Source organism: Oncorhynchus kisutch, linkage group LG14, assembly GCF_002021735.2.
Source record: "Oncorhynchus kisutch isolate 150728-3 linkage group LG14, Okis_V2, whole genome shotgun sequence".
NCBI lineage: Eukaryota > Metazoa > Chordata > Actinopteri > Salmoniformes > Salmonidae > Oncorhynchus > Oncorhynchus kisutch.
In genome coordinates, this window is record NC_034187.2 from 81607195 (window position 1) to 81628981 (window position 21787).

The 21787-nt window shown below is 45.3% G+C and overlaps 1 protein-coding gene across 1 annotated transcript in view; it reads left to right on the top strand.

Annotated features, from left to right (window-relative positions):
* Positions 1-21433, top strand: part of LOC109881871 (alpha-tubulin N-acetyltransferase 1-like) — a 52126-nt gene extending 30693 nt beyond the window's left edge. The window contains exons 7-12 of the mRNA XM_031789060.1: positions 4036-4081; positions 13204-13278; positions 15674-15893; positions 18911-19014; positions 19283-19355; positions 20513-21433. Of these exons, the coding sequence (XP_031644920.1) occupies positions 4036-4081; positions 13204-13278; positions 15674-15893; positions 18911-19014; positions 19283-19355; positions 20513-20825 (831 nt within the window). The 3' untranslated portion in view covers positions 20826-21433. The remainder of the gene's footprint in view (positions 1-4035; positions 4082-13203; positions 13279-15673; positions 15894-18910; positions 19015-19282; positions 19356-20512) is intronic.
* Positions 21434-21787: the final 354 nt, after the last annotated feature.

Here is a 21787-nt window from a genome sequence, read left to right on the forward strand (position 1 = left end):
AGGGGGTATGGGCTAAATATAGAAAGCATGACTGGTGCAATTAAGATATGATTTGATATGGATATGACGCAGGCAGGATGGTACTATTAGATAAAAGTACATGTAGATTTCCATTAGTCCCCTGGGCATATCAAACTGAGATACAGTCAGCCATCAAACTGAGATACAGTCAGCCATCAAACTGAGATACAGTCAGCCGTCAAACTGAGATACAGTCAGCCGTCAAACTGAGATACAGTCAGCCGTCAAACTGAGATACAGTCAGCCGTCAAACTGAGATACAGTCAGCCGTCAAACTGAGATACAGTCAGCCGTCAAACTCAGATACAGTCAGCCGTCAAACTGAGATACAGTCAGCCGTCAAACTGAGATACAGTCAGCCGTCAAACTGAGATACAGTCAGCCGTCAAACTGAGATACAGTCAGCCGTCAAACTCAGATACAGTCAGCCGTCAAACTGAGATACAGTCAGCCGTCAAACTGAGATACAGTCAGCCGTCAAACTGAGATACAGTCAGCCGTCAAACTGAGATACAGTCAGCCGTCAGACTGAGATACAGTCAGCCGTCAGACTGAGATACAGTCAGCCGTCAAACTCGGATACAGTCAGCCATCAAACTCAGATACAGTCAGCCATCATCAGTCATGTGACTCCTCACCTCCAGACGACTAAAGCAAAGTAGGTCAATTAAATAGTCCTATTTCAAGAAAAACACTTTGTAAGCAGAGATGGAATTATACAGTACCACCAACATTTTAGGAGTATTCAATCAATAAATCAGTTGAACACATTTTAAACCCGTTTATGAAGATGTATAATTTCTTCAAGTTCAAGTTTTAGCCTCAAGGTTTTCATGTTTTATCTGATGAGACAATATTTCACTTGAGATCAAAATACTCCCTCAGGTTGTAAAAAGAAAAAAGCTGAGGGTGTTGTTGTTATGAGGGTGTTGTTGTTATGAGGGTGTTGTTGTTATGAGGGTGTTGTTGTTGTGAGGGTGTTGTTGTTGTGAGGGTGTTGTTGTTGTGAGGGTGTTGTTGTTGTGAGGGTGTTGTTGTTGTGAGGGTGTTGTTGTTGTGAGGGTGTTGTTGTTGTGAGGGTGTTGTTGTTGTGAGGGTGTTGTTGTTGTTGTGAGGGTGTTGTTGTGAGGGTGTTGTTGGTGTTGTGAGGGTGTTGTTGTTGTTGTGAGGATGTTGTTGTTGTTGTGAGGGTGTTGTTGTTGTTGTGAGGGTATTGTTGTTGTTGTGAGGGTGTTGTTGTTGTTGTGAGGGTGTTGTTGTTGTTGTGAGGGTGTTGTTGTTGTGAGGGTGTTGTTGAAGAGGGTGGTGTTGTTAAGGGTGTTGTTGAAGAGGGTGGTGTTGTTATGAGGGTGTTGTTGTTATGAGGGTGTTGTTAAGGGTGTTGTTGAAGAGGGTGGTGTTGTTAAGGGTGTTGTTGAAGAGGGTGTTGTTGTTAAGGGTGTTGTTATGAGGGTGTTGTTGTTGTTATGAAGGTGTTGTTGTTGTTATGAGGGTGTTGTTGTTATGAGGGTGTTGTTGTTATGAGGGTGTTGTTGTTGTTAGGGTGTTGTTGTTGTTAAGAGGGTGTTGTTGTTGTTATGAGGGTGTTGTTGTTGTTGTGAGGGTGTTGTTGTTGTTGTGAGGGTGTTGTTGTTGTGAGGGTGTTGTTGTTGTGAGGGTGTTGTTGTGAGGGTGTTGTTGTTGTTATGAGGGTGTTGTTGTTGTTATTATGAGGGTGTTGTTATGAGGGTGTTGTTGTTGTTATTATGAGGGTGTTGTTATGAGGGTGTTGTTATGAGGGTGTTGTTGTTGTTATGAGGGTGTTGTTGTTGTTGTTGTTATGAGGGTGTTGTTAAAAGGGTGATGTTGTTATGAGGGTGTTGTTAAAAGGGTGTTATGGAAAGGTGAGGATAAACAACAGCGTGTTGGTCAATGAGTGTGTCCCAAGTGGCCCTGGTCAGAAGCAGTGCACTACGTTACCCATAGGGCTCTGGTACGAAGTAGTGGACTATAAAGAGAATAGGGTGCCATTTGGGATGCACACGATGAGTCACTTCCTGTTTGTGATTACACCACAGTGTGTCCTCCAGACTGAGATAACCTCCAAAGCCTTACTCATCATGCTGGCCCTATGGTTAACGATTCTGTTAATAACCTCCAAAGCCTTACTCATCATGCTGGCCCTATGGTTAACGATTCTGTTAATAACCTCCAAAGCCTTACTCATCATGCTGGCCCTATGGTTAACGATTCTGTTAATAACCTCCAAAGCCTTACTCATCATGCTGGCCCTATGGTTAACGATTCTGTTAATAACCTCCAAAGCCTTACTTATCATGCTGGCCCTATGGTTAATGATTCTGTTAATAACCTCCAAAGCCTTACTCATCATGCTGGCCCTACGGTTAACAATTCTGTTAATAACCTCCAAAGCCTTACTCATCATGCTGGCCCTATGGTTAACGATTCTGTTAATAACCTCCAAAGCCTTACTCATCATGCTGGCCCTATGGTTAACGATTCTGTTAATAACCTCCAAAGCCTTACTCATCATGCTGGCCCTATGGTTAATGATTCTGTTAATAACCTCCAAAGCCTACTCATCATGCTGGCCCTATGGTTAACGATTCTGTTAATAACCTCCAAAGCCTTACTCATCATGCTGGCCCTATGGTTAACGATTCTGTTAATAACCTCCAAAGCCTTACTCATCATGCTGGCCCTATGGTTAACGATTCTGTTAATAACCTCCAAAGCCTTACTTATCATGCTGGCCCTATGGTTAATGATTCTGTTAATAACCTCCAAAGCCTTACTCATCATGCTGGCCCTATGGTTAATGATTCTGTTAATAACCTCCAAAGCCTTACTCATCATGCTGACCCTATGGTTAACGATTCTGTTAATAACCTCCAAAGCCTTACTCATCATGCTGGCCCTATGGTTAACGATTCTGTTAATAACCTCCAAAGCCTTACTCATCATGCTGGCCCTATGGTTAATGATTATGTTAATAACCTCCAAAGCCTTACTCATCATGCTGGCCCTATGGTTAACGATTCTGTTAATAACCTCCAAAGCCTTACTCATCATGCTGGCCCTATGGTTAACGATTCTGTTAATAATCTCCAAAGGCTTACTCATCATGCTGGCCCTATGGTTAATGATTCTGTTAATAACCTCCAAAGCCTACTCATCATGCTGGCCCTATGGTTAACGATTCTGTTAATAACCTCCAAAGCCTTACTCATCATGCTGGCCCTATGGTTAACGATTCTGTTAATAACCTCCAAAGCCTTACTCATCATGCTGGCCCTATGGTTAACGATTCTGTTAATAACCTCCAAAGCCTTACTTATCATGCTGGCCCTACGGTTAATGATTCTGTTAATAACCTCCAAAGCCTTACTCATCATGCTGGCCCTACGGTTAACAATTCTGTTAATAACCTCCAAAGCCTTACTCATCATGCTGGCCCTATGGTTAACGATTCTGTTAATAACCTCCAAAGCCTTACTCATCATGCTGGCCCTATGGTTAATGATTCTGTTAATAACCTCCAAAGCCTTACTCATCATGCTGGCCCTATGGTTAACGATTCTGTTAATAACCTCCAAAGCCTTACTCATCATGCTGGCCCTATGGTTAACGATTCTGTTAATAACCTCCAAAGCCTTACTCATCATGCTGGCCCTATTGGTTAACGATTCTGTTAATAACCTCCAAAGCCTTACTCATCATGCTGACCCTATGGTTAACGATTCTGTTAATAACCTCCAAAGCCTTACTCATCATGCTGGCCCTATGGTTAACGATTCTGTTAAGCAGACTAAATACATTACCTGGATGTCATGTATCTATCATCTACCTGGTGATTTATTTATCTTCCTTCATGTCATCAGTCTTTCTCTCTCTCTCTTCTTGACCCTGTCCCCTTTTCTCTCTCTCTCTCTCTCTCTCTCTCTCTCTCTTCCGGACCCTGTCCCCTTCTTTCTCTCTCTCTCTCTTCTGACCCCCCTCCCTCTCTCTTTCTAGGTCAATAACTTTGTGGTGTTTGACGGTTTCTTCGCCAAAAAATCAGGTAATATTCCAGAATATTCTGCCTATATATCTCAATTCTATCTGTGTTGTTTTGGATGAATAGTGTTGTGTAACTGCCTGTGTACCAAATGGTTCTCTTTTCCCTATATAGTGCACTACTTTATACTAGAGCCCTGTGGGTCCTGGTCAAGAGTAGTGCACTAAATAGGAAAAAGAGTGCCATTTGGCCGCACAACAGTTGTCTCTTCATGCCTGTGGTGGTGTGGTAATAGGAGTATGGTTTGGACTAGCGTGGGCATCCACACCCTCACAGGTGCCTTCTAGTGGCACGTCTAATGTGGAGTAGGCCGCCTCTCTCTGTTCCCATTAAAACAGAAACCCGAGTGTTTTCAGCTGACTTATGGCTTCCGGATTCTTCCAAAACAGTTCAGAAGAGTTTGCATGTATTATGATGCCATTTTATGACGATTTTTGAACTTTTTTCGGCTGTTCGGGCACACAAAACATTTTCTGGAGGCAAGCCCCTTCGTTGGTGATTGGTCAACATTAGGGATTCTTAAATAAAGTCTACGCCCCTTCGTTGGTGATTGGTCAACATTAGGGATTCTTAAATAAAGTCTACGCCCCTTCGTTGGTGATTGGTCAACATTAGGGATTCTTAAATAAAGTCTATGCCCCTTCGTTGGTGATTGGTCAGCAGTAGGGATTCTTCAATAAAGTCTACGCCCCTTCGTTGGTGATTGGTCAACATTAGGGATTCTTCAATAAAGTCTACGCCCCTTCGTTGGTGATTGGTCAGCAGTAGGGATTCTTCAATAAAGTCTACGCCCCTTCGTTGGTGATTGGTCAGCAGTAGGGATTCTTCAATAAAGTCTACGCCCCTTCGTTGGTGATTGGTCAGCAGTAGGGATTCTTCAATAAAGTCTACGCCCCTTCGTTGGTGATTGGTCAGCAGTAGGGATTCTTAAATAAAGTCTACGCCCCTTCGTTGGTGATTGGTCAACATTAGGGATTCTTAAATAAAGTCTACGCCCCTTCGTTGGTGATTGGTCAACATTAGGGATTCTTAAATAAAGTCTACGCCCCTTCGTTGGTGATTGGTCAACATTAGGGATTCTTAAATAAAGTCTACGCCCCTTCGTTGGTGATTGGTCAACATTAGGGATTCTTAAATAAAGTCTACGCCCCTTCGTTGGTGATTGGTCAGCAGTAGGAATTCTTCAATAAAGTCTACGCCCCTTCGTTGGTGATTGGTCAGCAGTAGGGATTCTTCAATAAAGTCTACGCCCCTTCGTTGGTGATTGGTCAGCAGTAGGGATTCTTCAATAAAGTCTACGCCCCTTCGTTGGTGATTGGTCAGCAGTAGGGATTCTTCAATAAAGTCTACGCCCCTTCGTTGGTGATTGGTCAGCAGTAGGGATTCTTCAATAAAGTCTACGCCCCTTCGTTGGTGATTGGTCAGCAGTAGGGATTCTTCAATAAAGTCTACGCCCCTTCGTTGGTGATTGGTCAGCAGTAGGGATTCTTCAATAAAGTCTACGCCCCTTCGTTGGTGATTGGTCAGCAGTAGGGATTCTTCAATAAAGTCTACGCCCCTTCGTTGGTGATTGGTCAGCAGTAGGGATTCTTCAATAAAGTCTTTGTTGTCATTCAACGAGAGACGACTCGTTTTCATGCACATTGTTTCATTGAGAAACACTGCACCAAACATCTTAGTTAATGTAAAATTACGCACCTAATATCTCCTCTGCAAAAACGTCCAAATGAATGACAGATTTCTGACTTTTTTGAGGAAGTGACGTCTAGCTATGGAGTCTCACAATGGACAAACAGTATATTACTGTTTTTTTTCCTTGTTTCTCAAGCGAAGGTCTTTTAAGGGAGAATGCGAACACACTCGTTCGGTTCACCGAGTTTGGATAGGGGCCAGCCGAACTGAAGCTTGCAGAGGCCTTTATACCCCCCAGACTTTTTACAGCCTGAATTCAAAATGTATTAAATATTTTTTGTTCTTCTCCCATCTACATAACTACCCCATAATGACAGGTGAAACAGGTTTTTAGAAATGTTTGCAAATGTATTGAAAATTAAATATCTAATTTACATAAGTGTTCATACCCCCGAGTCAATACTTTGTAGAAGCACATTTGGCAGCGATTACAGCTTTCCGTCGTCTTGGGTATGTCTGTAACCGATTTGGACATCTGGATTTGAGGATTTTCTGCCATTCTTCCTTGCATATTTTCTCAAGCTCTGTTAAAATTAGATGGGGAGTGGTGGTGAACAGCAATCTTCAAGTCTTTCCATATATTTTCAATGGTATTCAAGTCTGGGTTTTGGCTGTTCTGAAGCCACTCCAGCATTGCTTTGACCCAATTTAAGGTTGTTTGAACTCTGAAGCAGGTTCTCGTGAAGGATGTGCCTGTATTTGGCTCCATTCATTGTTCCCTCTATCCTTACCAGTCTCCCAGTACCTGGCACTGAAAAGCTTCCTCATAGCATGATGCTGCCACCACCATGCTTCACGGTAGGGATGGTGTTAGACAGGTGATGAGCTGTGCCCGATTTTCTCCAGACATAGCACTTTGCAATCAGGCCAAAGAGTTAAATGTTTGTCTCATCAGACCACAGAATATTTTCAAATGCCTTTTTGCAAACTGCAGGTGTGCTGTCATGTGCCTTTTTCTCAGGAGTGCCTTCAGTCTGGCCACTCGCCCATAAAGTCATTATTGGTGAAGTGCTGTAGAGACTGTGTCCTTCAAGGCAGGTTCTACCATCTCAGCCAAGGAACTCTGTAGTTCTGTCAGAGTGGTCAAATGGTTATTGGTCACCTCCCTGACCAAGGTCCTTCTTGCTCAGTTGCTCAGTTTGGTCGCACGGCCAACTCTCCCAATAATGGAGACCACTGTGATCTTGGAAACATACACGGAATTGTTTTATACCCTTCCCCAGATACAGTGAGGCAAAAAAGTATTTAGTCAGCCACCAATTGTGCAAGTTCTCCCACTTAAAAAGATGAGAGAGGCCTGTAATTTTCATCATAGGTACACTTCAACTATGACAGATAAAATGAGAAAAAAAATCCAGAAAATCACATTGTAGGATTTTTAATGAATTTATTTGCAAATTATGGTGGAAAATAAGTATTTGGTCACCTACAAACAAGCAAGATTTCTGGCTCTCACAGACCTGTAAGCATGGTGGTGGTATCAGCATCATGCTGTGGGGATATTTTCAGTGGCAGGGGCTAGAAGACTAGTCAGGATCGAGGGAAAGATGAACGGAGCAAAGTACAGAGAGATCCTTGATGAAAACCTGCTCCAGAGCTCTCAGGACCTCAAACTGGGACAAAGGTTCACCGTCCAACAGGACAACGACCATAAGCACACAGCCAAGACAATGCAGGAGTGGCTTCGTGAGAAGTCTTTGAATGTCCTTGAGTGGCCCAGCCAGAGTCCGGATTGAACCCGATCGAACATCTCTGGAGAGACCTGATAATAGCTGTGCAGCAACGCTCCCCATCCAACCTGACAGAACTTGTGAGGATCTGCAGAGAAGAATGGGAGAAACTCCCCAAATGCAGGTGAGCCAAACTTGTAGCGTCATTCCCAAGAAGACTTGAGGCTGTAATCGCTGCCAAAGGTGCTTCAACAAAGTACTGAGTAAAGGGGTCTGAATACTTAAATACCACATACGTAAATGTGATATAGTTTTTATTTGTATGAATTTGCAAACATTTCTAAACTTGTTTTTGCTTTGTCATTATAGGATTTTGTGTGTAGATTGAGGATTTTATAAAAAAAAAAAAAAATCCATTTTAATTCCATGGGTCTGAATACTTTCCGAAGGCACTGATGGAGAGATTTGGCATAATCCTGTCAATGTATTTGGTCTTAAACCACTCAAAGGTTTCATACCAGACCCAAATCTGTAGCAGCGTGTTTATGATTTTATAATACTGTCTTTATATACATTGCCAATACAAGCATGTAGCAGACATTTCGTATTTCAGTCCCCAGAAGTCGATCTGAACTCCATAGTAGCTGGAAAAACACTTTTTTGGGATGTACTATATTGTAATATTTTCAATTTTCATTAAATGAACACGAGTAGGCTACAACAACAAAAACGTCCCAATTCCCCATTTGCACCCTCCTCCAGGACAATGTAAATTTTTGGAGAGTCACTAACCCTGGAAAGGGCTGTTCTGTGACACTATTTCCCAGTTACATTTTCTGTTATTCCGGTTTCCAAACGCGGCTTTTGTTTCACCAAACTTTCACAGGCTCGACTCCCTCTCCTCCGACGGATCAGGGAATGTATGGCTTTTTGTAAGGAACTCTCAATCTCTTTCTTTTCTTCTTCTCCTACCTCCTGTCTCGCATCCACTTCCTCTTTACGTTCTCCTTTAGCTGCTCTGTCCCTTTGTTGATCTCAGGGCCCCTGTTTCTCCTCTGTCTCTCTCTTGTCCTCTCTCTCTTTCTACCTCTCTCTTTCTCTCTCTCTCTCTTTCTACCTCTCTTTCCTATCTTTCCTCTCTCTCTACCTCTCTTTCTACCTCTCTCTCTCTCTTTCTACCTCTATCTCTCTCTCTCTAACTCTCTTTCTCTCTCTCTCTCTCTTTCTACCTCTCTCTTTCTACCTCTTTCCTCTCTCTCTACCTCTCTTTCTCTCTCTTTCTACCTCTCTCTCTCTCTTTCTACCCCTCTCTCTCTCTCTACCTCTCTTTCTCTCTCTCTTTCTACCTCTCTCTCTCTCTACCTCTCTCTCTCTCTCTCTCTCTACCTCTCTTTCTCTCTCTCTCTCTTTCTACCTCTCTCTTTCTACCTCTTTCCTCTCTCTCTACCTCTCTTTCTCCCTCTCTTTCTCTCTCTCTTTCTACCTCTCTCTCTCTCTTTCTACCCCTCTCTCTCTCTCTACCTCTCTTTCTCTCTCTCTTTCTACCTCTCTCTCTCTCTACCTCTCTCTCTCTCTCTCTCTCTACCTCTCTTTCTCTCTCTCTCTCTCTCTCTCTACCTCTCTTTCTCTTTCTACCTCTCTTTCTCTTTCTACCTCTCTTTCTTTCTTTTCTCTCTTTCTCTTTCTACCTCTTTTTCTACCTCTTTTTCTACCTCTCTTTCTCTCTCTCTTTCTACCTCTCTTTCTCTCTCTTTCTACCTCTCTCTTTCTTTCTACCTCTCTTTCTACCCCTCTATCTCTTTCTCTTTCTATCTCTTTCTCTTTCTACCTCTCTCTCTTTCTACCTCTCTCTCTTTCTACCTCTCTCTCTTTCTACCTCTCTCTCTTTCTACCTCTCTCTCTTTCTACCTCTCTTTCTCTCTCTCTCTCTCTCTCTCTCTCTCTCTCTTTCTACCTCTCTCTCTTTCTATCTCTCTTTCTATCTCTTTCTCTTTCTACCTCTCTCTCTTTCTACCTCTCTCTCTTTCTACCTCTCTCTCTTTCTACCTCTTTCTCTTTCTACCTCTCTTTCTCTTTCTACCTCTCTTTCTCTTTCTACCTCTCTCTTTCTCTTTCTACCTCTCTCTCTTTCTACCTCTCTTTCTACCTCTCTCTCTCTTTCTACCTCTCTCTTTCTCTCTCTATTTCTCTCTCTCTTTCTCTTGTCTCTCTTTGTTTTCTCTCGTGTATCACTACCCTGCTTCTCTCCCATGCTGGGTCCAATATATGACACAATCTACAATATACTGTAGATATATGATCATATATTGGAGCTAGCCTCCCAGGTACCAGGCTGCTATGGTTACCCTGAGATCAGATAGATACACTGCCCCTAACCATGTCCCTGGCTGCCTTCCCCACACCACTGATAATAATAGACCTGTTTGTAGTCCCACCCACTACCAGAGCCATATACACACATATGAGACTAGTAGAGATATGTTTGTATTTATGGCTCTTCCTGTGTGTGTATATGGCTCTACCTACCTGTGTATATATGGCTCTACCTACCTGTGTATATATGGCTCTACCTACCTGTGTGTGTATATGGCTCTACCTACCTGTGTGTGTATATGGCTCTACCTACCTGTGTGTGTATATGGCTCTACCTACCTGTGTGTGTATATGGCTCTACCTACCTGTGTGTGTATATATGGCTCTACCTACCTACCTGTGTGTGTATATGGCTCTACCTACCTGTGTGTGTATATGGCTCTACCTACCTGTGTGTGTATATGGCTCTACCTACCTGTGTGTGTATATGGCTCTACCTACCTGTGTGTATATATGGCTCTACCTACCTGTGTGTGTATATGGCTACACCTACCTGTGTGTGTATATATGGCTCTACCTACCTGTGTGTGTATATATATATGGCTCTACCTACCTGTGTGTGTATATATATATGGCTCTACCTACCTGTGTGTGTATATATATGGCTCTACCTACCTGTGTGTGTATATATATGGCTCTACCTACCTGTGTGTGTGTATATATATAGCTCTACCTACCTGTGTGTGTGTGTATATGGCTCTACCTACCTGTGTGTGTATATGGCTCTACCGACCTGTGTGTTTATATGGCTCCACCTACCTGTGTGTGTATATGGCTCCACCTACCTGTGTGTGTATATATATATGGCTCTACCTACCTGTGTGTGTGTGTGTGTGTATATGGCTCTACCTACCTGTGTGTGTATATGGCTCCACCTACCTGTGTGTGTATATGGCTCCACCTACCTGTGTGTGTATATGGCTCTACCGAACTGTGTTTGTATATGGCTCCACCTACCTGTGTGTGTATATGGCTCTACCTACCTGTGTGTGTATATATGGCTCCACCTACCTGTGTGTGTATATATGGCTCTACCTACCTGTGTGTGTGTGTATATGGCTCTACCTACCTGTGTGTGTGTATATGGCTCTACCTACCTGTGTGTGTGTATATGGCTCTACCTACCTGTGTGTGTATATGTGGCTCTACCTGTGTGTGTGTATCTATATGGCTCTACCTACCTGTGTGTGTGTGTATATGGCTCTACCTACCTGTGTGTGTTTATATGGCTATACCTACCTGTGTGTGTTTATATGGCTCTACCGACCTGTGTGTGTTTATATGGCTCTACCTACCTGTGTGTGTATCTATATGGCTCTACCTACCTGTGTGTGTGTGTATGGCTCTACCTACCTGTGTGTGTATATGGCTCTACCTACCTGTGTGTATATGGCTCTACCTACCTGTGTTTATATGGCTCTACCTACCTGTGTGTGTATATGGCTCTACCTACCTGTGTTTATATGGCTCTACCTACCTGTGTGTGTATGTATATGGCTCTACCTACCTGTGTGTGTGTGTATATGGCTCTACCTACCTGTGTGTGTGTGTATATGGCTCTACCTACCTGTGTGTGTGTGTATATGGCTCTACCTACCTGTGTGTATATATGGCTCTACCTACCTGTGTTTATATGGCTCTACCTACCTGTGTGTGTATGTATATGGCTCTACCTACCTGTGTGTGTGTGTATATGGCTCTACCTACCTGTGTGTGTGTGTATATGGCTCTACCTACCTGTGTGTGTGTGTATATGGCTCTACCTACCTGTGTGTGTGTGTATGGCTCTACCTACCTGTTTGTATGTATATGGCTCTACCTACCTGTTTGTATGTATATGGCTCTACCTACCTGTGTGTGTGTGTGTGTGTGTGTATATGGCTCTACCCACTACAATTCAATGTCTCATCAAAATGTCCACCATAATGCTCTTGGACAAAAACATTTGCTCAGGATTATAACAAACTCAGCAAAAAAAGAAACGTCCCTTTTTCAGGACCCCGTCTTTCAAAGACTATTAGTAAACATCCATATAACTTCACAGATCTTCAGTATAAAGGGTTTTAACACTGTTTGCCATGGTTGTTCAATGAACCATAAACAATTAATGAACATGCACCTGTGGAACGGTTGTTAAGACACTAACAGCTTACAGATGGTAGGCAATGAAGGTCACAGTTATGAAAACGTAGGACACTAAAGAGGCCTTTCTACTGACTCTGAAAAACACCAAAAGGAAGATACCCAGGGTCCGTGCTCATCTGTGTGAACGTGCCTTAGGCATTCTGCAAGGAGGCATGAGGACTGCAGATGTGGCCAGGGCAATAAATTGCAATGTCCATACTGTGAGACGCTACGGGGAGACAGTATGGACAGCTGATCGTCCTTGCAGTGGCAGACCACGTGTAACAACACCTGCACAGGATCGGTACATCTGAACATCACACCGGGTACAGGATGGCAACAACAACTGCCTGTGTTACACCAGGAACGCACAATCCCTCCGTCAGTGCTCAGACTGTCCGCAATAGGCTGAGAGAGGCTGGACTGGGGGCTTGTAGGCCTGTTGTAAGGCAGGTCCTCACCAGACATCACTGGCAACAATGTCGTCTATGGGCACAAACCCACCGTTGCTGGACCAGACAGGACTGGCAAAAAGTGCTCTTCTCTGAAAAGTTGCGGTTTTGTCTCACCAGGGGTGATGGTCGGATTCGCGTTTATCGTCGAAGAAATGAGCGTTACACCGAGGCCTGTCCTCTGGAGCGGGATCGATTTGGAGGTGAAGGGTCCGTCATGGTCTGGGGCGGTGTGTCACAGCATCATCGGACTGAGCTAGTTGTCATTGCACGTCTGGGACCTGTTTGATCGGAGGGTGAGGGCTAGGGCCATTCCCCCCCAGAAATGTCCAGGAACTTGCAGGTGCCTTGGTGGAAGAGTGGGGTAACATCTCACAGCAAGAACTGGTCAATCTGGTGCAGTCCATGAGGAGGAGATGCACTGCAGTACTTAATGCAGCTGGTGGCCACACCAGATACTGACTGTTACTTTTGATTTTGACCCCCCCTTTGTTCAGGGAAACATTATTCCATTTCTGTTAGTCACATGTCTGTGGAACTTGTTCAGTTTATGTCTCAGTTGTTGAATCTTGTTATGTTCACACAAATATTTACACATGTTAAGTTTGCTGAAAATAAACGCAGTTGACAGTGAGAGGACGATTATTTTTTTGCTGAGTTTTAGGTATAGTCCAGTAGGATGCTTGTTTATATGAAGGCAAGACGGCATGTTAAGGTCTACTCACTTTGTACCCAGGGTCACCATAAGGTTGCCATAAGGTTGCCATAAGGTCGCCATAATGTTTTCCCCATTGCTGACTGTATTCTTCACCAGCGGCCCAGTGGAGAAAGGTTCCCCCCAAAAAGCCGGACGGAGAGATCAAGCCCTACTCACTAACGGAGAGAGAAGGTGAGCCACCGTTGACTTATGGACAGGCTAAACCCTAATGGGCCAGTTTCCCAGACCCAGATTAAGGCTAGTCCTGGATTAAAACCCATGTCATTGAGATTCTCTTCTTAGTCCAGGACTAGGCTTAACCTGTGTCCAGGAAACCAGAAAACAAACAGGAAGCCCATGTACAATACATAGTAAACTGTAGCTGGAACATACACTACATGACCAAAAGTATGTGGACACCTGCTCGTCAAACATCTCATTCTAAAATTATGTGCTTTAATATGGAGTTGGTCCACCCTTTGCTGCTATACCAGTTCCAGTCTTCTGGGAAGGCTTTCCACTAGATGTTGGAGCATCGCAGCGGGAACTTGCTTCCATTCAGCCGCAAGAGCATTAGTGAGGTTGGGCACTGATGTTGGGTGATTAGGCCTGGCTAGCAGTCGCTGTTCCAATTCATCCCAAAGTTGTTAGATGGGGTTGAGATCAGGGCTCTGTGCAGGCAGTCAAGTTCTTCCACACCAATCTCAACAAACCATTTCTGTATGGACCTCACTTTGTGCATGGGGGCATTGCCATGCTGAAACAGGAAAGGACCTTCCCTACCCAAAGTGTTGCCACAAAGTTGGAAGCACAGAATCATCTCAAATGTAATGCTTTGTTGAAATTTCCCTTCACTAGAACTAAGGGGCCTAGCCTGAACCATGAAAACAATCCCACACCAATTTTCCTCCTCCACCAAACCTTACAGTTGGTACTGTGCATTCGGGCAGGTAACGTTCTCCTGGCGTCCACCAAACCCGGATTCGTCCGTCGTACTGCCAGATGGTGAAGAATAATTCATCAATCCAGAAAACGAGTTTCCTCTGCTCCAGAGTCCAATGGCGGTGAGCTTTACACCACTCCAGAGTCCAATGGCGGTGAGCTTTACACCACTCCAGAGTCCAATGGCGGCAAGCTTTACACCACTCCAGAGTCCAATGGCGGTGAGCTTTACACCACTCCAGAGTCCAATGGCGGTGAGCTTTACACCACTCCAGAGTCCAATGGTGGTGAGCTTTACTCCACTCCAGAGTCCAATGACGGTGGTGATCTTATGTGCTCGGACATGGAAACCCATTTCATGAAGTTCCCAACGAACAGTTCTTGTGCTGACATTGTTTCCAGAGGCAGTTTGGAATTCGGTAGTGATTGTTACAACTGAGGACTGATTATTTTTATGCGCTACGCCACGTTGACACGTTGAAAGTCACTGAGCTCTTCAGTAAGACCATTCTACTGCCAATGTTTGTCTATGGAGATTGCATGGCGGTGTGCTTCGATTTTTATACACCCGTCAGCAAACGGGTGTGGCTGAAATAGCCACTCATTTGAAGGGGTGTCCACATACTTTTGTATATATAGTGTTGAGCAGCGTGACACAATTTACGTTGTACTAAAATACACAGTCGTGACATCGTATGACAGCCCGATGAAGATGTATATTATTTTCTCTGGAGTAAACATCATTACTTATTACTTATATTTCCCACTTCATTGCACCCATTGTAAACACAGTGCTGTAGGGCAGTTGGCATCTGTGTGGCATCTTTTCTGCCTGGTTAGGTCAGTTTAGTTTGAAAGTCACTGAGCCATTCACCAGGGTAAGCATTGATAACAGCTTTGTAAACATTACGATGTACCGACGACAGTACTGTAGAACCTGTCTGTCCAGTCACATTTCAGTGTCTCTGTGCAGTTGGTTGGTTCGTCTTCTGGCCTCAGTGAAATATCACCATAGTTGGATAGAGTTTATATAACCATTGTTTATGAGTGGAGCAGTGAGATTTACGAACTCTTAATCCAATCTTGCTGTTTATGAATGTCTGTCAGAGACACTAGTCAGCCTAGTGATGATGCACTGTCCAGAGATCAGTTTGTGTTAGATTCTGAATAATGTAGTAGCAGTGGTGCTCTGTTTGACAGTCATCACTGTGTCTCCCCCTCTCCCTCATGGTATTGTCTCCCCCTCTCCCTCGTGGTATTGTCTCCCCCTCATGGTATTGTCTCTCCCTCGTGGTATTGTCTCTCCCTCGTGGTATTGTCTCCCCCTCTCCCTCGTGGTATTGTCTCCCCCTCTCCCTCGTGGTATTGTCTCCCCCTCTCCCTCGTGGTATTGTCTCCCCCTCTCCCTCTTGGTATTGTCTCCCCCTCTCCCTCGTGGTATTGTCTCCCCCTCTCCCTCGTGGTATTGTCTCTCCCTCATGGTATTGTCTCTCCCTCGTGGTATTGTCTCTCCCTCGTGGTATTGTCTCCCCCTCGTGGTATTGTCTCTCCCTCGTGGTATTGTCTCTCCCTCGTGGTATTGTCTCCCCCTCGTGGTATTGTCTCCCCCTCTCCCTCTCCCTCTCCCTCGTGGTTTTGTCTACAGCTGTGCGAGAGGAGCAGAGGGCTCTTCCCTGGCCTTTGTGTCGCCACGCGGCTCCTCCCCTCTCTCCCCCATTGTCGGTATCCTCCCCGTGCTCCCCAAGCAGGGGCCGCCAGCGTCCCGATCCGGCCCTGGCCCCGGCACCTGCCCCTGGGGCCAACAGGGGCCCGAACCCCCACCCTCCACTCATCAACAGGCTCAACTGCAGGGCAAAGCGCACCAGGTATGGTATTCCTGAGAATACGTCCCGAAATGTCCTTGTTTTCCAGGAATCTCGGTTGGAGTGATTCCTGATTCACGGGAATCAGGAGGGAAGAAGCAGAGGGAACCATCCGACGTGGGAATGTTTGGGAACGTTACGTGACATTTGCAACCCTACTTCTACTACTTGACTGAAAACTCTATGTAGCTGAACCCAGGATTGTGGGAGAGGTGCTACAGCAGTATATCTGAATGGCAGAGTGTGTTCTATGCTGAGGGCCTGTCTGTCTCTGCCAGGGTTGGAGGGCTTGGCAGTGGGACACAGCATTCCTCTCATTAAGAGTATTGTTCCATGCAAAAGAGCCAGCCTCAGGGCACTGTGGGTACATCCCAAATGGCAGACTGTTCCTCTTTCTACTATCTAGGGAATAGTGTGCCATTTGGGACAGGACCCTGGGTAAAGTGCCTTCTCTCTGATTCCAAGCCTCCTGCTCTCTCGCTCTTCTCTCTAATTGTCCAATGTGACCAGACGTTCTCTCTCTCTCTCTTCTATCTAATTGTCCTGCGTGACCAGAAGTGCTCTCTCTCTTCTATCTAATTGTCCTGCGTGACCAGAAGTGCTCTCTCTCTCTCTCTCTGTGGCCTGTGTGACCAGAAGTGCTCTCTCTCTCTCTCTCTCTCTCTCTCTGTGGCCTGTGTGACCAGAAGTGCTCTCTCTCTCTCTCTCTCTCTCTCTCTGTGGCCTGTGTGACCAGAAGTGCTCTCTCTCTCTCTCTCTCTCTGTGGCCTGTGTGACCAGAAGTGCTCTCTCTCTCTCTCTGTGGCCTGTGTGACCAGAAGTGCTCTCTCTCTCTCTATATCTCTCTGTGGCCTGTGTGACCAGAAGTGCTCTCTCTCTCTCTCTGTGGCCTGTGTGACCAGAAGTGCTCTCTCTGTTCTATCTAACTGTCCTGCGTGACCAGAAGTGCTCTCTCTCTCTCTCTCTCTGTCTTTCTAAACACTGTTTCTCTATGTCTGTCTTTCTTTCTCTTGTTCTCTCGTTTGTGTTCCCCTTGTCATCCCCTTTTATTTCATCTGTCCACTCTCACAAATACAATCATCTAATCCTCCTCCTTCCTCACATCCTCCTCTCTCTGGCTCTCTGCCTCCTCCTTCCTCACATCCTCCTCTCTCTGGCTCTCTGCCTCCTCCTTCCTCACATCCTCCTCTCTCTGGCTCTCTGCCTCCTCCTCCTTCCTCACATCCTCCTCTCTCTGGCTCTCTGCCTCCTCCTCCTTCCTCACATCCTCCTCTCTCTGGCTCTCTGCCTCCTCCTCCTTCCTCACATCCTCCTCTCTCTGGCTCTCTGCCTCCTCCTCCTTCCTCACATCCTCCTCTCTGGCTCTCTGCCTCCTCCTCCTTCCTCACATCCTCCTCTCTCTGGCTCTCTGCCTCCTCCTCCTTCCTCACATCCTCCTCTCTCTGGCTCTCTGCCTCCTCCTCCTTCCTCACATCCTCCTCTCTCTGGCTCTCTGCCTCCTCCTCCTTCCTCACATCCTCCTCTCTCTGGCTCTCTGCCTCCTCCTTCCTCACATCCTCCTCTCTCTGGCTCTCTGCCTCCTCCTTCCTCACATCCTCCTCTCTCTGGCTCTCTGCCTCCTCCTCCTTCCTCACATCCTCCTCTCTCTGGCTCTCTGCCTCCATCGTTAACATGAGGACAGTTCCCTTAACCGATCGCAGCTCAGCTTCCATTGACCACCTTGTGACTCTCCCCACCACAGTTTGCTCCTTTTTTTAAAGGAAGGACTGTGGTTTTTAGCCTGTTAGCTAGCCTAGGTCTGCATCCCAATTCTCCACCCTTCTCTTGAAGTGTGTACTTGCACACTTCCTGTCATGGATTTAACAATGGTGGAAACCCCCCCCACCCCCACCCTGATGTTTACACTATTGTTAAATCCATGACAGGAAGTGTGCACGATCAGGATGCAACCTACCGATCTGTCTGTCATGGCCAGGGAGTTTAGTATTATTTCAATGATTCATTTACTATGAAACAGAAGGGATAGGACTCCCTATGTCTGTTAGAAGTCGTTGAACCTTTCCTCGTTGCGTTGGTCGTCCCGTTGAGGGACTTATGACGCTGCCTGTACCTTTTTGCCTGACGTTTTCTAGAAGAAGTTATTAAAACTTATCTCCCAACAAAATGAGAAAAGTGAGATTTCTTTCTGTTCAACCTGGTCCGCCATTTTAGAGCTTGTATTTCACTAATAGTTTGACCTTTAACCTAAAATACTCTCAATAAAAAATGTACGAGGCTACTAAAATAACACGAAGACTTTTGTAGTCATATTCATTGTACAGCAGTTAACGTGTTTATTAATTACAATTTTTCTCACAATAGTCTTTTTAATTTTTTTAAATAAAACTTGACTTGTCACATTGTCATGGAAACATGTGGCCAATAAGAAACGTTACCTAGAATTTGAAGTTTTTTTTCTCGATCAGGCAACAGAATTGTTCCACTAACTCCTCCCCCATGACTCTAAGCATCTATTCTGACATCACATGGTTATTGACCTTTTTTGTTATTGTAAGTATGATTTGACAAGCATTCGCTTATACCTTTTGTTTTTGCTAATTATGTTTTCATTTTGTGTTTTTCTTATGTTGAATTCTGTTGCTTTTTTTTTCCATTCAAACACAATTCCTTCTCTTTTTATCTTTTACCTTGGTCCTGTACTACCCTGTTTCTGTCTCGCTCCTCATTTCTCCCACATCCTCCTCTGTACCCTGTTTCTGTCTCGCTCCCTTCCTCATTTCTCCCACATCCTCCTCTGTACCCTGTTTCTGTCTCGCTCCTCATTTCTCCCACATCCTTCTCTGTACCCTGTTTCTGTCTCGCTCCTCATTTCTCCCACATCCTCCTCTGTACCCTGTTTCTGTCTCGCTCCTCATTTCTCCCACATCCTTCTCTGTACCCTGTTCTCTCCTGTACCCCTGGTCTTTTTTTTTTTTTTTTTTACATTCCCTTGCTCTTCCCTGCTCCCATCGCCGTGGTAGCCAACAGGGCCTGGTTGCCAGGGGCAACCTCTACAGCCGCCACGTCAACACCCGGGGCTTTGGGCAGTTGTTGGAGACACAGCCGAACATCTTCAAACTGCCAGGTAACCAGATTTGATTGGCTACGGGACGTGTGTAGTACACCGTAAGAACACGCCATTAAGAACTACGGGTTGTAAATCCCAAAAGGCACCCTATTCCCGATATAGCGCACTACTTTTGACCAGAGCCCTAGGGACCCTGGTTAAAAGTAGTGCACTACATAGGGAATAGGGGTACCATTTGGGACAAACTACATTACCCAGCATGCCCATGGATGTACTGTGCGGTCCATTCTGACCTCTGACCTGTTAGTGCTGTGTGTCTCCTCAGGTTTGAGACCAGTGTTGAGAGACAGAGAGACTGACATCGGAGGACAGAGAGAGCCACTGGGACACAGAGACAGGTTTGACAGCCAAGGAGTCCTAACTCACCCTCACATAGAAACACTATTAGAAGGTTATACATCTCACAGATGTGGGGCGGCAGGGTAGCCTAGTGGTTAGAGTGTAGAGGCGGCAGGTAGCCTAGTGGTTAGAGTGTGGAGGCGGCAGGTAGCCTAGTGGTTAGAGTGTAGAGGCGGCAGGTAGCCTAGTGGTTAGAGTGTAGAGGCGGCAGGTAGCCTAGTGGTTAGAGTGTAGAGGCGGCAGGTAGCCTAGTGGTTAGAGTGTAGAGGCGGCAGGTAGCCTAGTGGTTAGAGTGTAGAGGCGGCAGCGTAAGCCTAGTGGTTAGAGTGTAGAGGCGGCAGGGTAGCCTAGTGGTTAGAGTGTAGAAGCGGCAGGGTAGCCTAGTGGTTAGAGTGTAGAGGCGGCAGGGTAGCCTAGTGGTTAGAGTGTAGAAGCGGCAGGGTAGCCTAGTGGTTAGAGTGTAGAAGCGGCAGGGTAGCCTAGTGGTTAGAGTGTAGAGGCGGCAGGGTAGCCTAGTGGTTAGAGTGTAGAAGCGGCAGGGTAGCCTAGTGGTTAGAGTGTAGAGGCGGCAGGGTAGCCTAGTGGTTAGAGCGTTGGACAAGTAACCGGAAGGTTGCGAGTTCAAACCCCCGAGCTGACAAGGTACAATTGAATATTGGGCGGATACAAATGAAAGAATGGCGTTTAAACCTGAATTACAGAAGACCTGTTTTGACAATGACCTTTTCTTTGTTCCCTCTGCGGCACACAAATGATTTATCTTCCTTCTTTACTCTCTCTGTTTCTCTATCGCCTCCATCATGCCTCTTCTTCTCTCTTCATCCCTCCGTTTCAACCAGGTCCCTGCCTATATACAGTGAGCTACAAAAGTATGGGGACAATGACACATCTGTTGTTTTGGCTCTGGACTCCAGCACTTTGATTTGAAATGATACAATGACTGAGGTTAAGGTGTAGACTATCAGCTTCAATTGTATAGTATTTTCATCCATACCGGGGTGAACTGTTTAGAAATTACACCACTTTCTGTACATAGTCCCCCCCATTTTAGGGGACCAAAAGTATTCGGACAAATTCAGTTGTGTATTAATGTGCAAAGTCACTGTCCCAATAATTTTGGACCTCACGTGTCTCTCCCACCTCTGCCCCCATCCAGGAAGGAGCCGCCCCCGTCCAGGAAGGAGCCGCTCCGTGCCCAGACCATCATGATGACCACCAGAGAACCAGACAGACAGGCAGAGACAGAGACCAAGGTGCTGGAGAAGGGGCTCCGGAAGGGGTTAGCAGGAGAGCCCTTTCCAGGAAGGGGTGGGGGAGAAGGAGGTGGGCCTCTGGAGGTGGTTGAGAAGGGACCATCAAAGCCTGAGAGGGACATGGGGACAGGAGGGTGGTCGTGGATGCTGGGAGAGAGCTGCTGTAACACAGCCCAGTGGGCCAGGCAGGACTATAGAAACACCAGACCCTGGTGACGCACATGGACAAACAGACTGATGATTAGGGATCAAGAGTGGGGAGAAAAGAGATGAGAGAAGAAAGCCACATATGAATACAGATGAAGAGAATGGAGATAAAAAGAGAATAAATCCAATCCTCCTCCACTTCCCTTCATCCCTCTTTCCTGATCACTAATTAGTGGTACTATGTTTATAACAAGACAGAATGAGTGAGGGGTTTGGTCGGTACGCAGCAATAGTCAGCCAGATGCCTTTTATCACTGAGTGTTGTATCTGTCCCAAATGGCACCCTTTTTAGTGCACTACTTTCTACCCGGAGCCAAGGTCGTAGGGTGCCATTTGGGATGTACATAGACCGTACGAGAGTGTAACATGATGGGTTTACAGCGCAAGGATCAGAATGTGTCAGTGAATGGCGAAGTTTTACACACCTCCTAAAATCTGCAAAGGCAATGGGAGCTTGAAATTCCATTCGACTTGAGTTTACCAGACATATTTTATTGCCACTTTAATTGTTGTAACTATTTCATTCACATGTGTTTTTTTTAAATCTGAAGAGAAAGTATTATTCTATGAATGGCAATGTTTTTTTTTTTCTATAAATAAATTAGCTACACAGATAATCACAGAAACAGACTTGTCCCTAATGTTGATGGAATAGCATTATGAGTTAGCCCTGTGTTATGTATTATCAATCAAATGTTCAATCAAATCCCCTCCACAATAATAGTCTGTTGAACCAGCTGCAGCGCTCTTTACTGGCTGGGTGTGGGTCCAGTACTACCACTAAACCTCAGACATGTCAGTACAAAACAGGGTTGCGTTCATTAGGCACCAAATGGAAGAACATTTTGAAAAAACAGGGAGGAACTACTTGGATTTATCCAATAAGAAATGGATATTTTTGTTTTCTGTTTGAAAATGTTTTGCTACAGTGTGCCCTAATGAACACAACCCTGCTTCGGTTATTTCCTCCC